Consider the following 24,586-nt stretch of genomic DNA (forward strand, 5'->3'; position numbering starts at 1 on the left):
GGTTTGGTCACACGAAATGTCAACCATTTGATGACCCTGTTAAGAGAATAGATGTTTTAGATTTAACTTGTGTTAAGAAACGTAGAGGAAGACCTAAAAGACTTCGGCTTGTTGTGTAAAAAAATTATCTTAATTTATTAGAATTAAATGAAAATATAGCACTCATAGGATACGATGGAGAAAAAGAATCCATTTAGCCAACCCCACTTAGTGGGATAAGGGCTTGTTGTTGTTGTATGTTTAGTGCATTTTTTACATGTTTTTATTTTTTTGATTTCAAAAATATATTAGCTTGTTTTTAAAAATACTCAAAACATTTAAAAATTATTTTAGGTATTTTTAAAAATAACTTAACATCCTATGCTAACTAAAATGTTTTATTTCCTTTAAAAACATATACATATCAAATAAAAATAAAAAATAGAAAGTAAAAATTAAGAGTGGCCCCAAATGGCCTCTAAGCAAGCAATCCTTTTCCTATGTCATTTGTTTTCTTTAGTTGGCAATCCATACCTTTCCTTGAGCTCTTTCTTGTCTTAAATCTGCAATTTCATGTGCTTGAGCACCAAAAAGGAAAAAGTTCTCTTCTCCAACCTCTTCTCTTATTTCAACATTGGCTCCATCCAAAGTTCCAATCAGTACGCAACCATTCATTGCAAATTTCATGTTGCTGGTTCCACTGGCCTCCATTCCAGCCGTACTGCTCAGACAAGAAACATTGATCATGAACCAAATATGAACACATTTTTATAACATCTCCACTAGCAGTAAATTAAGATTTATAACAGAATGACTACCAAATTAAGCTCTAAAGATTGAGAAATATGGAGTCTCGTTATATCTACTCCACAACTTGGCCGCCAAAGATAGAATTTTACACCAAGTCCCAAGACGAGTAGAGTTTACCTGATGTGCTGGGACAGCTCACTAGCAGGAATGAGGATCTCATACTAACGTTGTAATCAGGAATAAATACAACCTGGAGGCAACAAAACCATCAATATTTGATAAATTTCTGAGCACATCAACAGAAAATAGAGAACTTCTAATGAGGGAACCTCTAAAAATCAGTAAAACATGGCGACAAGTTATTGGTGTTGAGAAGTACATTAAAACTTAAAATGTACCTTTAGTAGATCTCCAATGTCAGGGTCATGATTTATGGTAGCCGCAACATCTGTGATGAGCTTCACAATCCTTTTTGCCTGAACATATGTTGCAAACGCTTTACCTCCGAATATGCATACCTTAGGAATGAAGCTCGAAATCCTTTCTTGAGCATCCATTTCTTTCATCTTCTTGTACCGATAAATAATTCCTAGTATGTTTAACAGTTGGCGTTTATACTCATGGATTCTCTTTACCTGAAGTAAACCAAATTTTGATATCCAAACTAAAATTTTGTGGAACAATGCTAATCTGAAAACTCAAATTAGCGAGATAAACTGTTACCTGTATGTCAAACATTGCATCAGGGCTGATAATATAACCCGTCTTCTCCCTGACTAATGAAACAACCTTCATCTTGTTGATTGTTTTTGCAGCCCTCCATTCCTTGTGCAAATCCTCGTTATCAGCATGCTGTTCAAGAAAAGAATCATCAGCATGTTTTTTTCATATTTCTATGGATAATTACATATATAGCAAGTTCATAGAAAAAGAAAAATAATATGGAAAGAAATGTTAAGGAATGCTCATTTAAGGACAAATGGATGCAGAGCAATTATAATGAAAGGGATATAATAAGATAGTCCACAAGAATCATGAACTTAATATAGATTCCAGATTTAACAACTGAATTATCATTGTTGCAGTTCAGTGACTTCAAAGGAGAAAGTGTGAAGAACAAATATCCATTAAATGCTGCACCCTTCAAACAACAGAGCTTTATCAAGAACATAATCTTACATGACTTATTCAGATCGTATTAGCATACCTTCTTAAGTTTTTCCAATTTCTCAGTGTTCACGATCCAGTCTTCTGTACCAATCCACTTGGTTATTATTTTACTTAATTCAGGATTGCAGAATCGGATCCAGCGCCTTGGAGTGACCCCATTTGTTTTATTCTGAAACTTATCAGGCCAAAGCTGCGACAAACAAAACAGAAGAAATCATAAAGATGTGAATTTAGGCTATATTTGCAACACGTTTATACAGATCAGGCCTCCAAAAAATATATGGTTTAGAAGAAAAAAAAGACTCACCCTGTAAAAACTATTAAAAACATCTTTTTTCACAATTTCACTATGAATTTCAGCTACGCCATTGACTGCATGTCCAGCAACAACACACAAATTGGCCATTCGTACCATCTTTGGCAATTTAGGATTGGATTTTAACCAAGTTAATTCTGCAGAGGTAGAATCATTGTCCTCATCTTCCAGTTGGCCTTCAGATTTAGTCACATCACTTACTTTTTCAGCCACATCTATGGTTACTCCATTTTCAGTTGCTACATCTGTAGAAGGCTCTAAAGATTTGATTAAGAGCTTGTTTTTCGATTTAATTTCAGTAGTCCTTTTAGCTTTACTAAACAGCTCTACAACAGAATCAGGAAAATCAACATTTTCTAAAATCCTCATATGCTTCAGTTTTTGCTCCACCATTGAAAGATCTTGTATGCCAAATTCCGAAATAATTTTGTTTATTAGCTGTTACAAACACAAGAAAATCAGCATGTTCTTATGTTATAAATATGAGGAAAAAAATCTATTTGTATTATAACAAGAATCTCCTTGCATACCTCACGGTCTATTTCTTCCATAATCTCAACATGTCGAGGGAGCAGCTTCTGCATAAGTTCCAAGTTCCACTTTTCTAAAGCTTCAGGAAGGACTGTGTGGTTTGTATATGCCACCGTCCTGTAATTATAGCCAAAGAACTAAATTAGGTTGATTAGCAATCATAAGTGCACATTTTCATGGTGGAAATTACTGAATTAAAACAAGTATGTATTCAAGGTTATTGTCTATCACAGTAAACTATGAAACAAATAAAATAAGACTTTAGTTTCCAAAACTTTTCAAGAATAATAAAATATTATAAGTGGGTGGGACGACGCACCAAAAAAAGTTTCCTTTTAGAGCATCAAAATGTGAAAGATCTCCGAGTCTTTTAGTACCTTGGGCCAAATTTATGGTGCTTAGATAAGCAACCTGAGATCCTGTATTCATGTGCGGCTAATATGCCCACATGCGGCTAAAATGCCTCTTGATTGTGGGCATTTTAATCTTGAGAAATTTATTTACGTAGCACACAATTCTTATGTACTTACATATCTCACACCTAGACTTTCATATTAACACACATAACACTTTGGCATTTTAAACTTATTCATGAAAAGATATATTTCACTAATAAAAAATGGTAATATAGCTATTTTTGATGTGACATTGAAATTTAAATGCTATGTGTGTACATATTAGATTTGACATATGAAAATACATAGAAATTGCGGGCTATGTATGTAAATGCCTCTTTAATCTTTTGGTCAAATGAAGGTCAGAGGTCAAAACATGTTAGCTTCGAGATCTTTGTTGGAACATCACGCTCATGATAATGATGGACATAAAAATAGGGGCTCAAGTTTAGCATTGTCGGAGATCTGAATCAACTAATTATGTTTGAGTTGATGGCTTTGAGATTGGTGATTAAGATTATCTAAATCAGAAAATCAAATTTCTGTGTAATCCAGGGATTGGCGGAAATTAAGCGAATCTCATCAAACCATTATCATGGGGCCCACATGAATATTGATGTCATATGATGATGTAGAGGCTAGGACCATGATTAAGTTTGACTTTATTGTATGAAGAGCATGTGGGTAAGAATCTTGACATCTTCGATTAGATAGATGGAATTAATCTATAGCTATAAATTTGTTTAAGGACACATAGTAGCCCCCTTATTTTATAATCTTCTATTAAAACATCCAAAATCTTTTCTCCTTTGACTCATAAAATAGTGTACAAGTGGTTGCACCTTTTAAAGAAGTTGGGGGTGGAGTGACCTCAAATCCTTTGAAGTAAAGATCTTCATTTGAATTTTTCGATCCACAACTCCTAGGACATCGATGTGAGCATCCTTTTAGGATTGCAACTCAAATGACCCTAAATAACTCAATTTTTCTCCTCTAGTGTTTCACTAAATATTGATTTGGACTTATTTTTGCACGAAGGTTAGTACCTCTTGTGAAAATTGCCTCTTATATTGTAGGTTTAAAAATGGAGGGATGTGGAGGTTGTGATGGAGGGCTAAGGCCAGCCAAAGAAGAAGGCCATGCTTGGCCAAGAGCATGAAAATAACCTAGGCAATATAAGGTTTGCAAATAGTGACACTTTTTATCTGAAATCATTTGGAGAATCTATGTCTTCTCCAAAAATGACGCATTGCTTTCTATAGCATTGTCATAACCCTTGTTTCATGGCATCTTCAACACTTATCCTTGCACACCTCCTAGCATTTATAGAAATATAATCACACAACATGTAACCCAGCAATTACACATTGCCCTATTATTACAACAGATAAGCATAGAAACCATGTAAATATAAAAATTGGAAAATAAAAAAGACTAAGATATGACTATAATAATTATTTTGTTGTCGTAAATCTTGTAAGCCTATGAGGCACTACCTCAACTACTCTAGACCCAAAATAACTCTTCCCAGAAGAGTTAAAGTTTGTGAACTCACTTGCAAGTTCTGGAGCAAGCTTGGCCAGCTACTCCAATATAAGCAAAATGTTTTCAAATGATGGCCTACCTTTCCACCTTATCTCTCCCTTCCTACATATGGTGCTTCATCTGATAGAATACTCTCCATTTGAAATAGATTGGGATCAATGGTCACATGTATTTCATTGCTTAGCTCAACTGCAAAATAGCCACTCTAAAGCTCAGTTTGGGATCACTTCTTGTTTTTTATTTTTGTTTTTTTGTTTTTAGTCCATTTTATTTTTCTTTTTTTTTGTTTTCTGATTTAAGTTTCTAGAAAATGTGTTCGAGACTGTTTTGATTTATCTGTTTTTTAAAACAAAAAAATATAAAACTTATTTGGTTGAGTATTTTCTTTTTTTTTTAAGAAAAATCTATAATTCTTAAAAAAATATCATCAATTTAAACGATGTAAATATGTCATGCTCATATATATAAAAATTATAATAATGTTACAACAATAATATAAAACTCGGCGCATCCAATGATGTTCTCTTCTGACAAAACGTAAAATCATGAAGATTGCAAACTAAAATAACACTTATATGTCCAATAATAAAGCAAATGACCTTTCAATCCAAAATAAAATAAATTCAACATTACATTGATAACATTGTGAAATATAAACATACAAAATTTTACAAGCTAACTAGTAAACTCAGTTGTGTGTGTTGCTCCAAAGTTTTCTGACAACATGGTCTCAAAATAGTATCATGTACAACAACTGAGATTGAGAAACATTAACTTCCATAACACTTTGTGAGACAAGAGTTGATGTAGATCCTTTTTCTGTGTCAATCATAAAAATTTCATTTTCGTTATCTCAAATAATATATCTCCTCCGGATAGTGATCTTATAAAATTATGTTGCGTGCAACAAGCTGTACCAATATAATATTGTGTGCGTAAATCATAAGAAGATGTTCTATTAATGATTAAAAATCTTGCTTTCAGAACTTCAAAAGATTGCTCAATATTATTTCTTAAGAAAATACACATAATTAAAGAGTTCTTGTTTTTAAGATTGAGCGCCCTCATGGTAATCACACTAATGATACATTTTTTATTTTGTATGGTGTTAAGAATCTTGACATATTAGCATATCCTGAATTAATAAGATTATATTTCTCTATTTTCAAAAAACAAGTTTATATACATATTTCACTATAAATATCATTTAATAATTATATAACTTGATAAGAATAAAATTGACATACCATGTGGTAGCATCAGAAATTTGATTGAGGATTGAAAATACACTCTAAGAATATTCTCGCATCATTTCCTGTTCCTTTCCAACCCGACAATACATACGTAAACATCATGTAAAATCCACATGCACACATTGCATTTGGGGTTAGCACTTTATGGTTTCCACGATATTGAATTTGATCTTTCTTAGGCACATGTGCAATAGTTTTTCATTAATTGCATCTATACAATCTTATCCAAAAAAACTTGCATAAATTAATATTCATAACTCAAATAAAAAAATAAAATTTTTTTAAAAAAAAATTTGACACACCTTGAAAAAGGGATAGTACTTTGGATTATATGGGAACTCAGGATGATTCATCTCAAATGATGGTTGAATAATAATCTCAGTTCCCAAGTGACAAATTGCTTTCAAATTCTTTCTGAAATTTTATAAGATTGTCTCCAATGAATGCTTCATTCAACAACCACTCTTACACGTTCATTATACGATAAAATAAACATAAATATTGCAAGTTGTTCCTTTACGGTCGGCCATTTTGAGTCTTTCATAGAACTTTTACGGTTCAAAAAGGTAGATAAATTAATGAAAACTTGAGGCTTCATTCTATAATTTTCAAAGCAACGAGTTGGATGTCTTTGTAGTATTTCAATTTCATAATCGTGACCTTGAAGAGTATAAGTTCGACATGGTTCTTTTGTTAAATAATATTTATCATAATCATCAACACAAGTAAGAGTGATTGCTAGTTCCAGTACTTCTTCAGCATCACTATAAAAATCTGATATTGGATCCATATATTATTTACTTAAAATAAGAATGGATTAACAAATAAAATAATAATTGGAGAAATAAACTTTGTAAGAGAAATCTTGAAGATAAAAAATCACAATACTCTTTTTCATATTCAAGCAAAAAAAAAAAAAAAAAAAAAAAAAAAAATCTAGATCCCTCTTAAAACAATTCATATGATCATTAGCAATGCATCAACACATCCATCCAAAGATTCTAAAATCATAAACATGCATCATAATTATAACCCAAGCTGATAAAATGTTAGACAACAATAGCGAATGTGAAAACAAGTAAACATGACACATTTAAAACATAAACACCTAAAATAAGGAGGGCTCATAGCATTCATTGTGATAAGAAAGTAATTTCAGATTAAGAATCCAGCCTTTCCTTTTGTTATCGGGCATATGAAAAAACATCTTCATCAATATTGCATCTTCTTGGAATTTCTCTAAAGCTTTCGAGCAGTTACTATCATCTAGGTCTTCTATTAAATTGAAAAACTTCATACATTCAACCAACAAAGATTCAGAGCTTTCATTAGAAGATCCAATTGAGATACATAATTTCTTTTCTATCATATTGGCCATTCTTTTCGAACTCACACTTAAAACTTAAAGTGTAGACGCAATCACTGAAATTGTTGTCTTCTTCGCACGTTTAACCGATAATTTTCCTTTATTCTTCTCCTCTATAGGTTTATTTCACTTTCTCCAATCTCATCTTCTTCCTCAGTGTCCGAAGGGATTCTAGACCCGGTAGAAGAATGTTACATAATTCCCATTGCAGTTGTGTCACCATAAATACGACAATGGACTTGTACATTAAACATCCTTTTTCTGAAATATTTTTGCACTTTTATTGACATATATTTTGGTAAATAAATATTATGATTAATAAAAATGTGTAAATAATAAAATATAAATTTTTGATTAAATATAATATAAAATAAATAACTAATATAATTTGACCCATACATCTTCAGATGTAATCACTTGACCTATTGTTGAGTTATAACCAATTTCAATCTCCTTCAATAATTTTGAAAATTTTCTTCAACGATCTCAAAGCGTATCGAAATTATGTCTTAGTTGTTCATGTTTGTATTTTCTTTTTTTAGATGATTCAAGTCCTTGCTTAATGTGTGACCATGCAGCTAGGCTAAAAGTTGTTGTTTGTCTATTCTCATTAACGATTTCAATCTCCATGAGTTCAATGAAGCTTTATGCATTTCTATCTGACCATACTACATCTCCAATGATTTCAATTACACCATTGTTATCCATGATTCAACTTAACACATGAGAAAGAAATGTCAAGTCAATTTTCATTAAATAATTATGTAGATTACACTTGAAAGTTTTTTACATGCATTATTAGTATCATTTGAAGGCAACTATTTCATATACATAACACACAATTCCAATGCATTTATATATATGACCATCATCAACTTTAAAAGAAAGGACAAAAGAAAGGAAGATATTAAAAATAAGAAAGGAGAAAATCACAAGATGATGCTTGTAAGAGGGAAGATATTAAAAATAAGAAAAAAAGAAAATCGCAAAACCCAAGCCAACAATAAATAGCTCTATTTTCAAAATAACTCTATGTTTAAATAACTCTAGTTTACCTAATTTGAGTTGAAGGGTTTGTCTGCAAAAAAGATTTTTGCCTTCTTCAACGTAGACGGTGACAGTAAAGTGCGGAGAGCAGAGGAAAGAGAGTAAAGAGAGCAACGATCAAGCGGAAACCTTGTAGACATTGGGATCTAATGAGCTGATAAAATTCAAAGAGAAGGAAATAAACAAAGAGAGAGATAAAACACTTTTGAGGTTTAAATTAAAACAAAGTTTAATATTTTTTAAAAATAGCTGAGAAAAAGAGTATAACTTATTACGTAAACATCAAAGCAAGGAAATAGTTAGAAATTCTCAGAACAAAACATTCTGCTATGAATTTCTAAAAACCATCTGAACTCATCGACAACCACTACTTAATAATGGTGAGAAAAGTGGTTCATGAGAGAAGACGAAAAGGAAGAGGGCCAGCAAGCGAAGGAGTTTCGGTCACAAAGGAGAGTTTCGTGCCGAGAGGGAACGGGGCCGACGAACGAGGAGTTTCGGTCACGAAGGTGAAAGGAAAGGGGTCGGTGAGTGAAGGCATTCGACATTGTCGACTATTGTGAGGGAGACGAGCGAGCGAAAGGATATTTTCGGTGTTTTAAAAATAGACAAACATGCGTTTTTTCTTGTTTTGAGCATTTTAAAAATAGTGGTGTCTCTCTACAAATAAAAAACAGAAAGAAAACAAAAAACTGATAAATAAATAATATTTTTTTGTTTGTTTCTTATTTCTTGTTTTAAAAAATAAAAAACAAAAAAACAAAAATTGATCCAAAACAATCCCTAAATTTTAATGTAATATGAATTTTTTTAATGAAAAAATATCTTCAATATTAAATATAAGGCTTATATTATAAATACCATATGAGAATTATTAAAAATATGCATTTGGTCTAACTTGTCAAGGATTTTAAAAGAGCCATCTTTTATACTTGAGGGTATTCCTTTCAAGTCTAATTCTATTAATAATATATTCACACTCATCTTTTATACTTGAGGGTATTAAAAATATGCATATGCATTTTGCATTCTTAAATTTCTTTATAGGCCTAACATATTTAATATTGCTTTTATTCAATTTATCTCAAATTTTCATGAAGGCCTATCCTTAACAAATGTGAATCCAAATTGCAAAATGCATGATAGAAAGCTCAACAAAATCCTTTAGCCTTTCAGGGTTGTAATCATATACTATTTCAAATATTGTCTACAGCATAGTTCTAAAAATAGTGTTATAATAAGCAAATTCTGATGTAGCAAAGTATAAATCCTAATTAACTAAACTCTTCTCTACTAAACATCTAAATAAATCACTAAAACTCTATTGACTACCTCTATTTTCCCATCAGTTTGTGAGTCAAAATTTTAAGACAATTTGTATTGAGAGGCATCATCAATGATATCCTTAATGTGCTCATCTTCTTGATCATCTCACTCTTTCATAAATAATAATTCAGCTTTGCTTGCATATGTCCTTTTGTATTGAAACATATAATCTTCTTATTATTTCTTAAGACAGACTCTATAATAGACTTAGTGCCTTGAGCACTACCAATAGAAGGATTAGATTTATTAGTAGGTCTCGAGAGATAATGCGGCAGATTGTGTTCTAATCCTAGTGATGGGGGAATCCTTTTTCTACTTCTCATTCCTAATCTCCATCCCAAGGCCTATAACAAGTTTGTTGGCGTTGTATTAATCAACATTGGTACATTTTGTTCCGGTCATCAAATTTTTATCACCAAATTCTTATAAGTATTTGAGTACTTAGTCACCTCTTTAGCCCCTTGCTTAAGTGTCGCCAACTATCCGTAGAGCATTTTATCATGATATCTTAAACAAAATTTTGACCTTAGTATTTCCATTGCACCATATAAGCCTAAATTCATAAATTTTTATCTAGCGTCAGCTTCAAATCCTAAAGGATTTCTAGGACAACTGCAAAATAACTACATAACATCTAAACATAATATTTAATAAACTCGTCTTAAAAAATGGTAAACCATACCTCTGAGTGATGCTCCAAGCCTCCTTCCAACTCAAGCCCTTCGAGTCAATTAGTATCCGCATCAGTTCAGGAATGCTTAGCGTAGGATGAGTATCATTCATCTGAATAGCTATTTTACTAGTAGGAAATTCCTCCCAATTGACTGAATTTTCTGATCTTCTCTCAAAACAAGAAATAATATTTTGCAGAGAAGCAGAGCACAAGGTGTACTGCTGTTTTAAACGAAGAACTTTACCCTCCTCTGATTCATCTCCAGGATATAATACATAGCAAATCTGATGTCCAAAAAAGGGGAAATAAATGTTCATATGAATCATACTAGCTTGTAGAACCAGATTAATTAGTAGAAATTCATCTTCAATTTCTCCATTCTTTTAATGTTCGCCCTTTAATGGTTTCATATATCAACATGATGCTAAAAAAAAGCTTAAAATTTGCGCCTTAATACTTTTGCGACATTTTAAAGCAAAGTAGAAATAGTTTCAACTTGCATAAATCTTGCTCTCAAATTTAACAAGGCTCGACAAACATTTCAAGTAAGTGCGCACTGATCCAAACAATTATGCAGTTATTACAATAAATACAAATTACAATGGAACTAAAAACAGATAAGGTAGCCCACACAATGCATGCAGTTAAGAAAGACATGGCACGGAGTGATAGAATTAAACCTTCTCAGCATTTGCATGAGCTTCATTTGCTTGGTTATGTTTCCCAGCAATAAAAGCTTCCAAATCAAATTTTTTTGCGGGAACTTTTGTTGACCATAGACGAAGGTTAAGAGTGGTTTTTGTTTTAAATCCAGGTATCGGAATGTCATAGGCAATTGCTTTTATGTTCTCTCCGCCAATCCAATGTTTTCTTCCATCAGAACCTAAAACTACCTTTCCATAGAATCTCACAGGATATGAGACATCATGTCTCACAATTTCCCAAGGATTTCCCATCTGCAATGATAACCCACATTTCATAGATAAACTAAAGAAGAATAAAAATCAACTTCAACTTATCAGAAACAAATACTGATAAGAATACCTCAAGCCAACTTTCAGCAACCTCCTCTTGACCATCTTTTGTAATAGTTTGTTGGAACAAACCATACTTGTATCTAAGCCCATAGCCCCACGCCGGATAATTCAAGGTAGCAAGAGAATCCAAAAAACATGACGCAAGACGTCCGAGCCCACCATTCCCCAAGGCAGCATCTGGTTCCTAGAAGTGCAAGTAACGAGGTAACTAACAAGATTAACTGACCAAGTGTTATTCCTTTGCTCTGCTACCTTTGATAATGCAGGAAACATGTTTTTATTCACCATATAAATTTTCGGCATTTACAAACATAGCACATAGTTTTTGTGTATTTACATATCTCACACCTATACTTTCATATTTACACACATAACACTCAAATCTTCAATATCACATAAAAAAAAGCACTAAAACTATTTTCTAAAAGTGAAATACACCTTTTTATGAATTTGTTTAATGCACCAAAGTGCTATGTATGTAAATATGAAATTTTAGTCGTGAGATATGTAAATACATAAAAAATGTGTGCTATGCATGTAAATTTCCCTATAAATTTTTAATGGAAGAATAAAAATACGTTCTGACCTGTGTAGCAACATTCTCAAGTTTGTGCCCAAGCTTGCTCAATGCCTCAGCATATTGGCCAGTTAGCTCCAAATTACCAATTGCATTCAAGAGAGCTCTACCCTGCATTGTATATAGAGTAAAAGACGGACATAAAGCTATTAACAAATAGCTTAGTTGAAGTGGTTATATATTAATCAAACCTGCAGGAACTCCATGGACAAGTAGTAAGCTTGTTTCATGTTTAAGCTTTCATAGTAACTATAAGTTGCATTCCAGTTTTTGATTAACTTGTCACGAACACTCTCAGCCGTTGCAAAGTAAGCTTTGTGCAGGTGAAAATTCCCAGCGGAAAAAGAGGGAGTAAGCTCGGCATGGTATAGGATACTTGATGTAATTGTAGAGGCATCATGTACAGAAGAGCTTAAAGCTTCATGAAAAGCTGTATAGCAGTTTTAAGAAGGTCTTGTAAAGCCATGAAAATGAAAAATCACAGTACATCAACATAGAATAAAAAGTAGGAAGCTCTCACTTCTTCATTATAGAAAGCAGCTAAATATTAATAACATAAAAAAAGTTCATTCTTACTCAGGCCACCAAATGAGCTTCTGTGAACATGCTAACCCGACAAAATGGGAGAACTTACACTTACACTAGTCAAAATTAAAATTTTCCAATTATTTTTAGTTATCACAATGGAACATTCAGAAGAGTACCATAAAAAATCACATGAAATAACTATAAAAAACTTGTATAGGTTTAGTTCCATACATTCTATGACAGTTCTACTTTTCTTGGAAGTAAATTGAATGCTTTCAACTATATTATAATGAATTTTGCAAGAAGGACGTGTCTTTTAACATTAAAGAGTGTATTTGTAAAGATTTGTCTCAATTAAAAAATATAGCAATGAAATTTTGGAGATTGAGTATAGCTAATAGCAGCAAGTAAGCTTTTTTGTGTGAAAAGCCTCCTCGTCTGAAAGCTCATAAAGCAAGAAAGGTTTTTCCCTAAAAAGTCATTTAGGTTCGTGTTGTCTACACAAGCAATCAGGATCAAGTTAAGGGATGCAAAAATTACAAGTTTGAATTGCTAATATTCGGAATTTCTTTTCTACCATTTTTTTTTTACAAACCAAGCCAAACAAGTACAGATAATGTACTCGAACACAACGAATTCAGTACATAAAATAACGGGTGTTTTGTCCAGTAAGCCTACCATTTTTATGCTTGCACATTTATAATTGAGAACTGAAGCTGGGAGACTTAAACCTAATTTCCTGATAATCTAACTGATAAGTGATAATGTCCAGATTGCAATTTGCATTGTCAAAATGAGTGGTAAAGACCCAGCTTTAACTCCCAATATCAGATATAATTTTTGTTTTAAAAGGAGTTTGACATATGCATTTGATATGCTTATAACTAAAATAGACGCAAAGAACAAATTAATTAATAGTTCGGATCAAAGCCAGATTCTTATCGTCCAAATACTGAAAATGGATGACAAATGACTCAATTGGACAAGAAACCAAGGATTGCATGACTCTATAATGCTAACAATCAAATTAAGTGTCAATAAAATAAGAACAAAAAAAAAAAAGCCTCAAAATCATGAGCCGACCATTCCCAATCAAAATAACAGGCCTTGTAAGCTGGTTAGCAGAGAAGGCCACATGAAATCAGGATATTAGTAAGAACTCATTGAATATTCACCGAAAGGATACCTTCTTCGGAGACGGGATCTTTGACCTGACGCTCGCTGGCAACATGGGGGAGTCGATAAGGAAGCCGGAACGGGCGGAAGAAGTGATTGGGGCCGCTGATTCTCTTCGGCCCTGGTACGGATGGACAGTAAATAAACCTGCGATGATCGGAGAAAGAGAAAGGGACAGAAGGAGTTGCAAGTGCCGGAGGAAAGGGAGTGGAGGCCATGAAAGACAGCCTCCGCAGGTCGGCCAATAGAGTGAACTGAAGATATCTGTGTCTACTTCACTCTCTGCAATTACATCCACACCTATACTAACATATTCAAGATTTTTAAGTAGAGACCAATGATTGATTAGTCTACTAGTGATAGATATTTTCACACAAAAGCCATTATTATAAATTAATCTCATAAACATATCTGAGATATAGACTGTTTGAATTTCTCAAACTCTTTTATTATTGTAATATTATATACATTGCAATTCACTATTTCTAGTTACATGTATTATTGGTTTCAATTGACTGTTTTATCTAAATGTTTGAAGAAGAGAACTATCATCATAATTTCTAATTTTCTCTCAAGTAATGAAAGCAATAGAAAGTTAGATGCCATTACTTGGAATATCATTACTATGTCTAAGCATAATGATGGTCTTGGTATCCATTCTTTGGATAATATTAATGCCTTGTCTGAGTCCAAAATTTTTTGTAACAATAACTCTTACCTATTTAGACGAGGTTTTAATCATTATGGTTCCATTTAGTATAATTCTTATGCTTTGTGTTCTCATTTTCTTAAAAGATTTTGTTAAAATTGTCCAGAAGATAAAGATTTACTTAAACTTTCAAGTTAATAATAATAATAATAATTTATTGTTCTTTCATGATCCTTGGCTTTATGCATTGTCCCTTAGAGATCATTATGGTGATATTATTTTTAATTGATTTAATTTTCCTAAGTATGTTTTGTTCAAGGTTGTCGTAATTGATGGAAGTGGAATTTATTTATTCTTATGAAAGTTTTTGGTCGTTTTCTTAATGATATTAATAACATTTCTATTATTTGGTGGGATGTTTGTTTTTAGAATAATAAAAATTATTATTCTCATAAGTTTTTTTATTCATCTTTGTATGATTATTTTCCTTATCTTGGTTGGTTTAAACTTATTTGGAAAACTACTCATAAGGGTATGAGAATCTGTTATATTCTTTCTTGAAGAATGATGAAGGTTAACAATATGTCTTATGTGATAATATTTTTGAGTCTCTATATTAACTTTATTTTGAATGTTCTTCATCTCATTCTCTTTCTCATATGTATAAGTCTAATGAGAATTTCTTAGTATCAACTGTTAATATTTTTCAAGTTTTATATTATTCTGGTAAAATATGATGTGAAATTCAGAAAATATTTCATCTTATAGCCATGTAATTTATTACTTATTATAGTTGGTTTGAGTAGAATTTGAGATTTTAATAATATTCTTTCTTGAAGAGGGATGAATGTTAATAATGTGTCTTATGTGGTAATATTTTTGAGTTTTGGTATTATCTTTATTTTGAACGTTCTTTATCCCATTCACTTTCTAATAAATATATGTCTAATGAGAATTTCTTTACACCCAGTGCCAATATTTTTCAAGGTCTATATTATTCTGATAAAATATCATGTGAAATTCAGAAAAAGATTTCATTTTATGGTTATGTAAGTTATTACTTATTACATTTGGCTTGAGTATAATTCGAGATTTTTTTGAATAAATTATTACACTTTGGATGGTCTTATTCATTATATTCAGTGGATGATTAATTTTAAAAATAGGAATTGGAAATTCAAAAGGTCTATTTCTTATTATATCATAAATTTTTATAATTTTTAATTCTCTACCTCCCTTGTTGTTTTTTATTTTGTTTTTATTTTGTTCTTATTGTTTCTTGAGTATTTCAATCTTTTCTTCTTTATGTTTCTTTTTTTTTTCTTAGATTTTGTTGTGTTTTTTTTTCTTTTGGTTAGATTTTTGTTGTGGAGTTTTCTTGATCTCCTCTCTTTTCAATTTATTAGCTATTTTACCGATTTTTCAGAAATTTCTCTTTGTATTTTTATTTTTCTAGTTATTTTTGGTTGAGCTATGATGTGCCCCTATTTTTACTCTGAATTTTAACCATTCTTTGAAAAACTTCTTGGGTTTTCATCTATTTTGTTTGAGTTATTAAACTTGAATGAAAGCTTGTTCAATCGTATAATGAATTTAACTAGAAATAGTTGAATTTTTTGTCTTGATTACTTTTATGATGAAGACAACTTCGCATGGAAGTGTTAGAGATGTTTTGAGATTTCCAAGTACAATTAATTGTTTCAATTATTCTTTTTTAAACCAAGAATTTTTTCATTGAATTTGGATGAAATCTTCTGGTTTGGGACATGGATTTGGCTGAGTTTTTTATCCTTTTATTTTAACTATTTTTCTTTTATTTTTCTCTTTGTTTTGTGATTCTTTATCTTTATTATTATTTTGCTTTGATTATTGTGCTGGTTCTATCGGTTCTAAGTTTCTAGTTTTTTTCTTTTTTTATTTTGATTATTACTTTTGGTTTTTTTCGCTGGTTGTATTGGCTTGTCTTGCCTGGTCTATTTGAGATGCTTTGGTTGTATGGCTCTTTATAGCTCTATCTTCTTATCAACTACAGTTGTTGTTTGGTAGGGTTTATGTTTGGGAGTTCTACTGTTCATGCTCTCTTGTTGACCTGCTATTTGAGTTGTTTTTGTAGTTTGGAGTTTTGGAACTTTATCTAAATAAGTTTTTTCTACATGTTGATTGCATATGTTTTTGCTTGTAGCTATTTGTTTGGGGACTTTCTTGTTATCAAGCTAATTGAGTATTTGTTGTAGTTTGGATCTTCAAAGCTCTTTCTCTATTTGGTGGTTTTTCTTCATGGTGTTGCTTTTTGAAAGGTTGCCTTCATCCTCCTATGATGAGCTATTGTTTGGATGATGGTTGAAGTTGGTTTATGTTTTTCTCTTTCTTCTCTGGTAGTTCAAAATATTTTGATATTGGATGTTCTGATATTCTTATTATTCTTTGGAAGTTTGACAAATGTTTGGAGATGATCGTTGTTCTTCTACCGTGCTTAACTTGCTACTTTTCTTAGGTGCCAAATTTGAAAGGTTTTCTTTCTTTTTGTTGTTTTGACTTCTTCTCTAAAAATAACCTTAAGATTTTCACACAAAACTTTTGTGCTTTTTAGGGCGAGGACTTTTAGTCCTACATCGAGAAATAATGATATTAGTTGTGGGCTTGAATGTTTGAAGGCCCCTGCTTGGAAATTTTGGGCTGATCAGATCTGCCCATGGATAACAAACGTAGCCCATAAAATTAAACCACCAAAAATAAATAATTTTTAAGCAAATTTTCTATGCATCAAGGTTTTTGAAGTACTTTCTTATATAACAGTTGAAATGTTTATAAAAATTAATTACTATATTTATATCTCTGTATTAACGCTTTCTATGCCCTTATTTATGTTCATCTTTACCATATTTTCTTATTGAATTTAAATTTATTTACAACTTGCATTTGGTCATGCTCTCCAGTTCGATGTTTAGTATAGTTTATAATGTTTTATAACTATCACACTTTGTACGTATTATCCACTAAAAAATTGGTTAAGTAAAATGTTGTAATCACATATAAATTATATATAAATTATATATATATATATATATATATAGGGTGCCATGTCTTCTTCCAACTTTCTATTATCAATTATCCTAAGGTTTTACAATGACAGCAAAATACGAAAGAAGGGATTAAATTAGAGAATAATTACATGAATTTTCTTAATCATTAAGTGTCTTCAGAATTATATAGCTGAAAATTTTAGGCAGATTTACATACATACTACTCAATTATTATGTATTTATTTATCTAACATCTAAATATTAGTTTTTTACGTATATGTCATTTGATTTGTACATGAAAATATGTACTTCAATTTTTAGAAATTAAAATGGTGGTATTTTTTTGAAATATGAAAGATTTAGGTGGTATAAATGTAAAGAGTAGAATTTAGGTGTTAGATATAGTCTGAGGGTTATGTATGTAAATGCCCCAAAATTTTTATATTAATACGTAATTTTCAATATTAGACGATCATATTATTTGCTTTCTATTTAGACTAATTCTTTTTCTCTAAATCAATATAAAACTAATATTCTATGCGTTGCTGTTCAGGACTTCCCTTCAGCGTTATTTAAAATAAATATTTATATGGGTGATAAGGTGATCGAAAATTAAAAAAAATGGGGGGCAATTACATAAATAACATTAAAATCTTCACTATTTACAAATGTATCCTTTTTTATCTTCATTTTTTTTTAAATTTTTTTATCAAAATATTAAAATAAGTCCGGATTCATAAAAATGACGTGGAATCTAGGCAAATCTTCCAGCATTAAAATTTATAATAAAATTTTAACTCGTCTTAATTTTGAATCAATATATAAATTACCGCTCATATTAATTAATTATTTAATATGCCGGCATTTTGAGGGGGACATAAAAATACAATATCAACTTTTATTTCTAAAATTCTATCAAAATTTTAATATTTTAGTCGCAGAACGTGCAGAATGAAGATGATTGATTTTTTTTCTAGTTTGGATGATAATTTTATAAAGATATTTGATTACGCATAGGTATTAATTTTTTAATTATTCCATTAAATAATAAAAACAATGTTGAATTTGTCGGTCAGGTCGTGCCAAAGAAATAGAGTGTAAGGCTGAGGGAATAAAAATGTGGGTGAGAGAGAAAGACTTACACCATTGGGGGTAAATCGGGGTAGTCTTGGGCTCATGGACCTATTTGATTCTATGAAATTATAGCTTCAGGGTAAGTGGAGCCAAAAACCTCTTTACATGAAATAACCATCCGACGTATAGATGATAGAATGACCCATCTGGGATGTTAAATCTCAATCTATTTGGTAAAGCACACCCAAGGAATAGATTGTAAGATCGAGTGAAAAAGAACGTTGGAGAGATAAAGAAAGACATGCACATTCGGAGGCTAATCAGGGTGTTTCTGGGCTCATTGACCCATCTTATTCCATTATATTAGAGCTCATAAGTGAGGGAAGCCAAAAGCCCCTTTACATGAAAGTACTATCATTTTTATAGATAATAGGATGACCAAAAAATAAATTACAATATTACCCTTACTTTAAAATGGTGGTCCTGGATATTTTAGTCTTTTGTATTGTTGTGTTATACTAAAATGTCATCCGTCGAAGTCCTCCATCAGGGGTAAAAGTCATTCATCTGAGGGGGGGGGGGGGGGCCCCCTCCTTCGTCAAGAGGAAAAGTCTTCCGTCGGTATTCTCCATCAGAAAGGAAATGTTCCCCGTCGGAGTCCTTCGTCGGGAGGGAAACGCTCCCCATCAAAGACCTCCTTAAAGAGAAATGTCGGCCGAGGGAAGCCAATTCGACGAACAAACTTTACATTACCTCGAGATCCGTGCAAACCATTTTTGAGTATACATATTATGTTTTCTAATTTTCTTGCAACTTGATAGCGACAACTGCAATAATGACAGAGAAATTTATAAAGTCGAATAAATCTTGAAAATATAAATTGCTAAAGTTACCCCTTGTCAGACACTTTTCGCACTTAGTTCGGGTGTCTTTATCTTCATCTGTTGGATCTGTCATTCAGGAGTACTTTTCGATTGGGGGGAAGTTGACGTGTTTTAGTAGCCAGTGAAAGGAAAAGTTAGTCGTCGAAGGAAGAGTCAGTTGTAGGAGGAAGAGTCGGTTATCGGAGGAAGAGTCAGCAGTTAATTAGAGAGTCTTGGAGATGCTCGCCCCGGAGGGTAGTCTGAGAGTTGCTCGCCCTAAAAGGGGAGTCTAAGAGTTGCTCACCCCGAAAAAAAAAGTCTACGATATGCTCGCCACAGAGTAGAATCTCAATGTTTCTCGCTCCGGACGGGAGTCTTGGAGATGCTCGCCTCGGAGGAAAGTCCTGGAGTTTCTTGCCTCAGAGGGTAGCCTTGGAGTTGCTTGTCCCAGAGGGGAATCTCAAATATGCTCGCCCCATAGAGGAGACTTGGAGATGCTCATTCGGAGAGAAGTTTTGGAGATACTTGCCCTAGAGGGGAGTCTTCGACTTGCTCTCCCCATATGGGAGTCTTGGAGATGCTCGCCCTAGAGGGGAGTGTTGGAGATGCAGGGCGTTTGATTTTTTTGCACCTCCCGAGGAGTGTTTTGTCACTTGGTGTTAAAGTTTTTTTCACCCCTCGCGGAATTTGTCTCAAGTTCCCCGAGTGTTGGTAAAACATACTGTTTGAAGGAGTGGATTACCTTGTTGACATGATTTGGCCGAGTTAGGTGGACATGCATATATTTATGAACAGTCTTGATAGCGCCGATGTTGATGATCTCTGCATGTGCGAGTCCTGTTTCAAACTACGCAACTTCACTCGATTCCAAGCCACATCAATCCCATCTTCTTGATTGAACACATTATAAACCTTCTTGGTAGTGTCGATGTCGAGGATCTCTACATATCTTCTATACCTTTCGGTCAGATCCTTCTCCACGAATGGCTCCCCTTCATTGTCTCAAGGGCCCGGCTTTACCTTTTATATGCACTATTAAATCCAAGACACTCTGAAAACTAGCTAAATCTTCAGTAACCTTGACAAGCTGGTCGGAGAAAACCCCGCAACGATTAAAGGAAGGCGAAGGGCTTGTAGATGTCAAAAGGAAAGAATAAGTTATTGATTCTGTGAGATGTTGATTACTATTTGCCATGCAGATGCCCTTAACTAAGAGAATATGCACACGTGATCCCCTATTTGATACTTGACAAAAATGGCAAGCAACGGCGATGACTTAGCTGATAACTTGCAAACAAATTGGGATAGTAAGAAGAAAGTTAGGGTTGGTGGATGAAGTGATGGTTGGCCGACAGAAATAAGCCACAAGGGAGACTTGGGAATTTTACGCGGCAGAACTAGTGCTGGTCAAGAGGTTTGCTTGGTAGGAATGATGCTGATCGAGAGTTTCAAGTGATGGAGAGGATGTTGGCCGGGAGTTTCATTAGAGCAAGGTCTGCAGAGAGATTTCACTGCTCCCAGCTGGGCGTTGAAATCCAATGCACGATAGAGAAGAGCAATAGAATGGCAGCTTTATGGTGATTGTCAGTTGGGATAAATAGGCCAACGGGATGTGAATCGGCCTCGCAGTAGCTGACGGTTGGTGGGAATCAGCCAGACAACAGGTGGGCTGGATGGCAAGGATGGTCGACATGATGGAGAAGTTTGTAGTGAGGACAACTCCATACTTGACTTTGGAGAAAAAACTTGGCGAGGCCGTAGATAGATATTTGAGCAAGACCAAAAAGCTTGTACAGATCTACGCGGAGAGAAATAAAAGTTCCTGAAGATCACACGTGACAAGAAATAAATAGGAAAAAAAAGCAGTTGTGCAAGTCCCCCTTGCATTCTGCTTGCTAGGAAAGTCTCTCTGTTTATGATTATTTTCCTCTTAGTGTACTTTGTCTTCCTACTATTGACACAATTCACATTACTACACCTTTTAGAATATTAAACTGTTCGATAGACCATACTCAAGGAATAAAACATAGGACCAATGGAAGAAGAACGTGGGAGAGAGAGGGAAAAACTTACTCCCTTAGGGGAAAATCGGGGTGTTCCTAAGCTCATGAATCCATTTTATTCCATAAAATTTAGGCTTAAAGGTGAGAGGGGCAAAAATCCTCTTTACATGAAAAGGCCCTCTAATTTATAAATTATATGAGGGTCAAAAAGTAAATTACAATATTATCCTTGCTTTAAAAGGGTGACACTGGTTTTTTTTATTGTTGTCTTATGCTAAAATATCCTCAGTTGGGGGTAAAAGTCTTTCGTCTGAGTTCTTCGTTGGAGAAAATGTCTCTCATCTGAGTCCCCCGTCGGCGGGAAAGTCCCCCATATGTAGCCTTTGCATGAGGGAAATGTTCGCCATCAGGGGGAAAATTCCTCTGTCGGTATCCTCCGTCATGAGGGAAATGTTTCTCGTCGGAGTCCTCCATCGGGAGGGAAACGTTCCTCTTCGGAGCCTTCCTTCGAAGTCCTCCATTCGAAGGGAAACGTCGGTTGATGGTAGCCAATTCGACGGGAGCAAACTTCAGATTATCTCAAGATCCGTGCTTACCAATTTTGAGTATAAAATTAAATTTTTAATCAGTATTGGAATAGTTTCCACAAGGATTAAATATTGTTCAAAACAAATTCACACAACAAACAACAACCAAATAGTGTGACTCACTTGCTTCGCCACTAATCCACTTACGTCTACTGGAAGAGGTTATTCCACTATCAACAAGTAGAGAGAAAAAAAATCGCCTGAATTAGGATTACAACTCAATACACAAATCCTTCTTAATCCTTCATATAAATAAGAGAGAATTGGAGTATACAAATTAAGAATATTTTAAATATAGAAATAATCATATATTTAGATCACCTCCACTTAAATTTTAAAATATAGAAAAATCATATAAATAGATGTCCCCAAATTAGATTACCTAATTGTAATCTTCTTAATATAAATACTTTCTAGTTTTTAACAGACTGATTTTAATGCTTTGCTATCATAGCATTAAAATGGTTGAAAGTTAATGGAATGAATATATTTAGATATAATATTCATTTCATGTCAAATGTTATCAGTCATAAGTGTCATATGTGAAGGTGTAATTGAGCTACTTCATGAGCTGGATCAAGCTTGCCTCGATAAATGACTTGTGAACTGACCTTAACGAGTTCACAGGCTAAACTCAAGCCTACCCTGACCCAACATGTTAGCATGTGAGTCAGCCCATTTTAAAAATAATTGACATAAAATATACTTGAATTATATTAAAATGCACTACTTTATTAAAAAAAATAAAATTATATTTAATATTTTATATCAATTAATTTTTATTTTTTATAATTTAATTTTACATTCAATTTATTATTTTATCATAATACTAGCTTAAATTAATATTATTTTCTCTTTCATAATAAATAAGTAGACTCATGAGCCAACTTGAACTTGTAGAATAAGCTTGAGCTCGATCTTACACATGAACCTCTAGAAGTGATTATGAGATATAACGACAAAACAATGAAATTTAAGAAAAGAATACTTTAAGAAATGATTGAAAGATTAAAAAAATGTCAATTACATAGAAAACATCCCAAACTTTTTTATTAACAAAATAGGGATTGTTTGAACAGCTACATTTTATTAATAAGCTGCTGATAAAAAACTATTGCAGATAAGCTGTTGCACAACAATTGATCCAGATAAGATGATTGGTCTTTTGGTTTGTGTTGTTGGAAAACAGTCGTTTTATAGTTATTTCTAGATAACTGGTCATGCTGCCCTTGTGCAGTAATACTGTTTGCAACAAAACTGTCATAGAAATATATTTGATTCTTGAGAAATAGAAAACAACTTCAAAACAATTCAAAAAATAAGATATACACCTCACTTAACAGTGAGTATCAAACTTGTTTAAAAAACTATTAAAATTGTATTTAAGAATATGATAATATTAGTTTTAAAATTCAGACGTCATATGTCACGAGCTATGTCATCCTCCAAGTATACCATCCAACCCCGATCACTGTCGCCAGTGGAATCTGTCAGACTGTCTGTCAACCAGAAGAAGTCACACTTCTCTGTAATTCTCCGCAGACACCTGTAGAACTGTCTCATGTAGCTATGTGTCTGATGTGCTGTCAGTAGGAAAGTCTTAAGTCTGCAATGGCAAAGCAATCATCGGGAGGTCCCTGAAATCCTAGAGTTGACCTTCCCTAAATGATTAAAAAAATAATTCATTAGTCATAACACAAGTACAAATTAACAAAAACAATAATCAATTACAGATTTGTGCGAGCACGATGTCTCGAAGAACTCAGTAAACCAACCCCACTGAACCTGTCATGACAAAAAGATAACAGACCTTATTAAACAGAGGTTCTTAGTTGTCTTTAATTTAGTCAATACCAAGTCCGTATGTGTCACATATGCATATAACCAAAAAAAATCCATCCATACGTATCTCAAAAACTGCAACATCGAAAAGAAGAGAGGAAATTTGTTGCCTTTATCAGAATTTCACACGTGACAACAACCGACAACGACTAATAAGCTATCCAGAAGAACCTACAATGTTGAACGTCTCGTCATGGACCTCACAAATCCACAAAAAAACTCAAAGCTAAAGTATAATGAGAATAATGAGAAGAAATAAATACAGAGCAACATATAGATCGTTCGTACTAGAAAGAAAAACACCCAAATAATATATCCCATGAAACAAATGAATAAAAAACCAAAGTCACTAAGCAATAACTCCACAAAATCAATTGTACTTGTTGTTCATAAATAAACGTAAATAGTCGACCCTACGGTCAGGGGGTATCATTATGAATATATGTCTGCTAGTCGGGTCCTCTAGCAACTTCAAAGAGTTCAGATACAATGACTTATCCTTATAAACTTAGGGTATGTCTCTAAAACTCAGAGGAAGTCGTCTATGGAGGTATCATGTGAAGTGCTAGCATGACTTGTGCACACATCCACCAGTTTTATTATTTGGCTTATGACGAAAGCAGCTGCTTCTTCTTTACTTTTTTCCACCCTAGGACACTTTGATCGACATGTGGACTCCGGCCCCTATAGGTTTAGGCTGGGGCCTTCATCGAATCCACTTAATTGCTTGGCCTCTAAGTCATTTGGTTTGCTTACAAACCTCTGCTCACTTGGGGTGAGCGCATGAGTTTCTATTGCAACAACCCCACTGAATATATGATCCAACTTTTCCTCCAGGATCAATACCACATAATTTGAATTTTTTTTGCACAGGCA

At 33.1% G+C, this 24,586-nt stretch overlaps 1 protein-coding gene across 1 annotated transcript in view; it reads right to left on the reverse strand.

The window, feature by feature from the left end:
- The window catches only part of LOC110024258 (alpha-1,4 glucan phosphorylase L isozyme, chloroplastic/amyloplastic-like), an 18,111-nt gene extending 4,136 nt beyond the window's left edge, over window positions 1-13,975 (reverse strand). The window contains 14 exon segments of the mRNA XM_020724123.1: window positions 514-700; window positions 907-949; window positions 952-979; window positions 1,128-1,364; window positions 1,453-1,581; window positions 1,937-2,089; window positions 2,207-2,653; window positions 2,746-2,863; window positions 10,361-10,635; window positions 11,032-11,307; window positions 11,396-11,572; window positions 11,975-12,076; window positions 12,157-12,395; window positions 13,680-13,975. Of these exon segments, the coding sequence (XP_020579782.1) occupies window positions 514-700; window positions 907-949; window positions 952-979; window positions 1,128-1,364; window positions 1,453-1,581; window positions 1,937-2,089; window positions 2,207-2,653; window positions 2,746-2,863; window positions 10,361-10,635; window positions 11,032-11,307; window positions 11,396-11,572; window positions 11,975-12,076; window positions 12,157-12,395; window positions 13,680-13,887 (2,619 nt within the window). The 5' untranslated portion in view covers window positions 13,888-13,975.
- Window positions 13,976-24,586: the final 10,611 nt, after the last annotated feature.

The sequence above is a fragment of the Phalaenopsis equestris genome, unplaced genomic scaffold (assembly GCF_001263595.1).
Source record: "Phalaenopsis equestris unplaced genomic scaffold, ASM126359v1 Scaffold000251, whole genome shotgun sequence".
NCBI classification, from domain to species: Eukaryota; Viridiplantae; Streptophyta; class Magnoliopsida; order Asparagales; family Orchidaceae; genus Phalaenopsis; species Phalaenopsis equestris.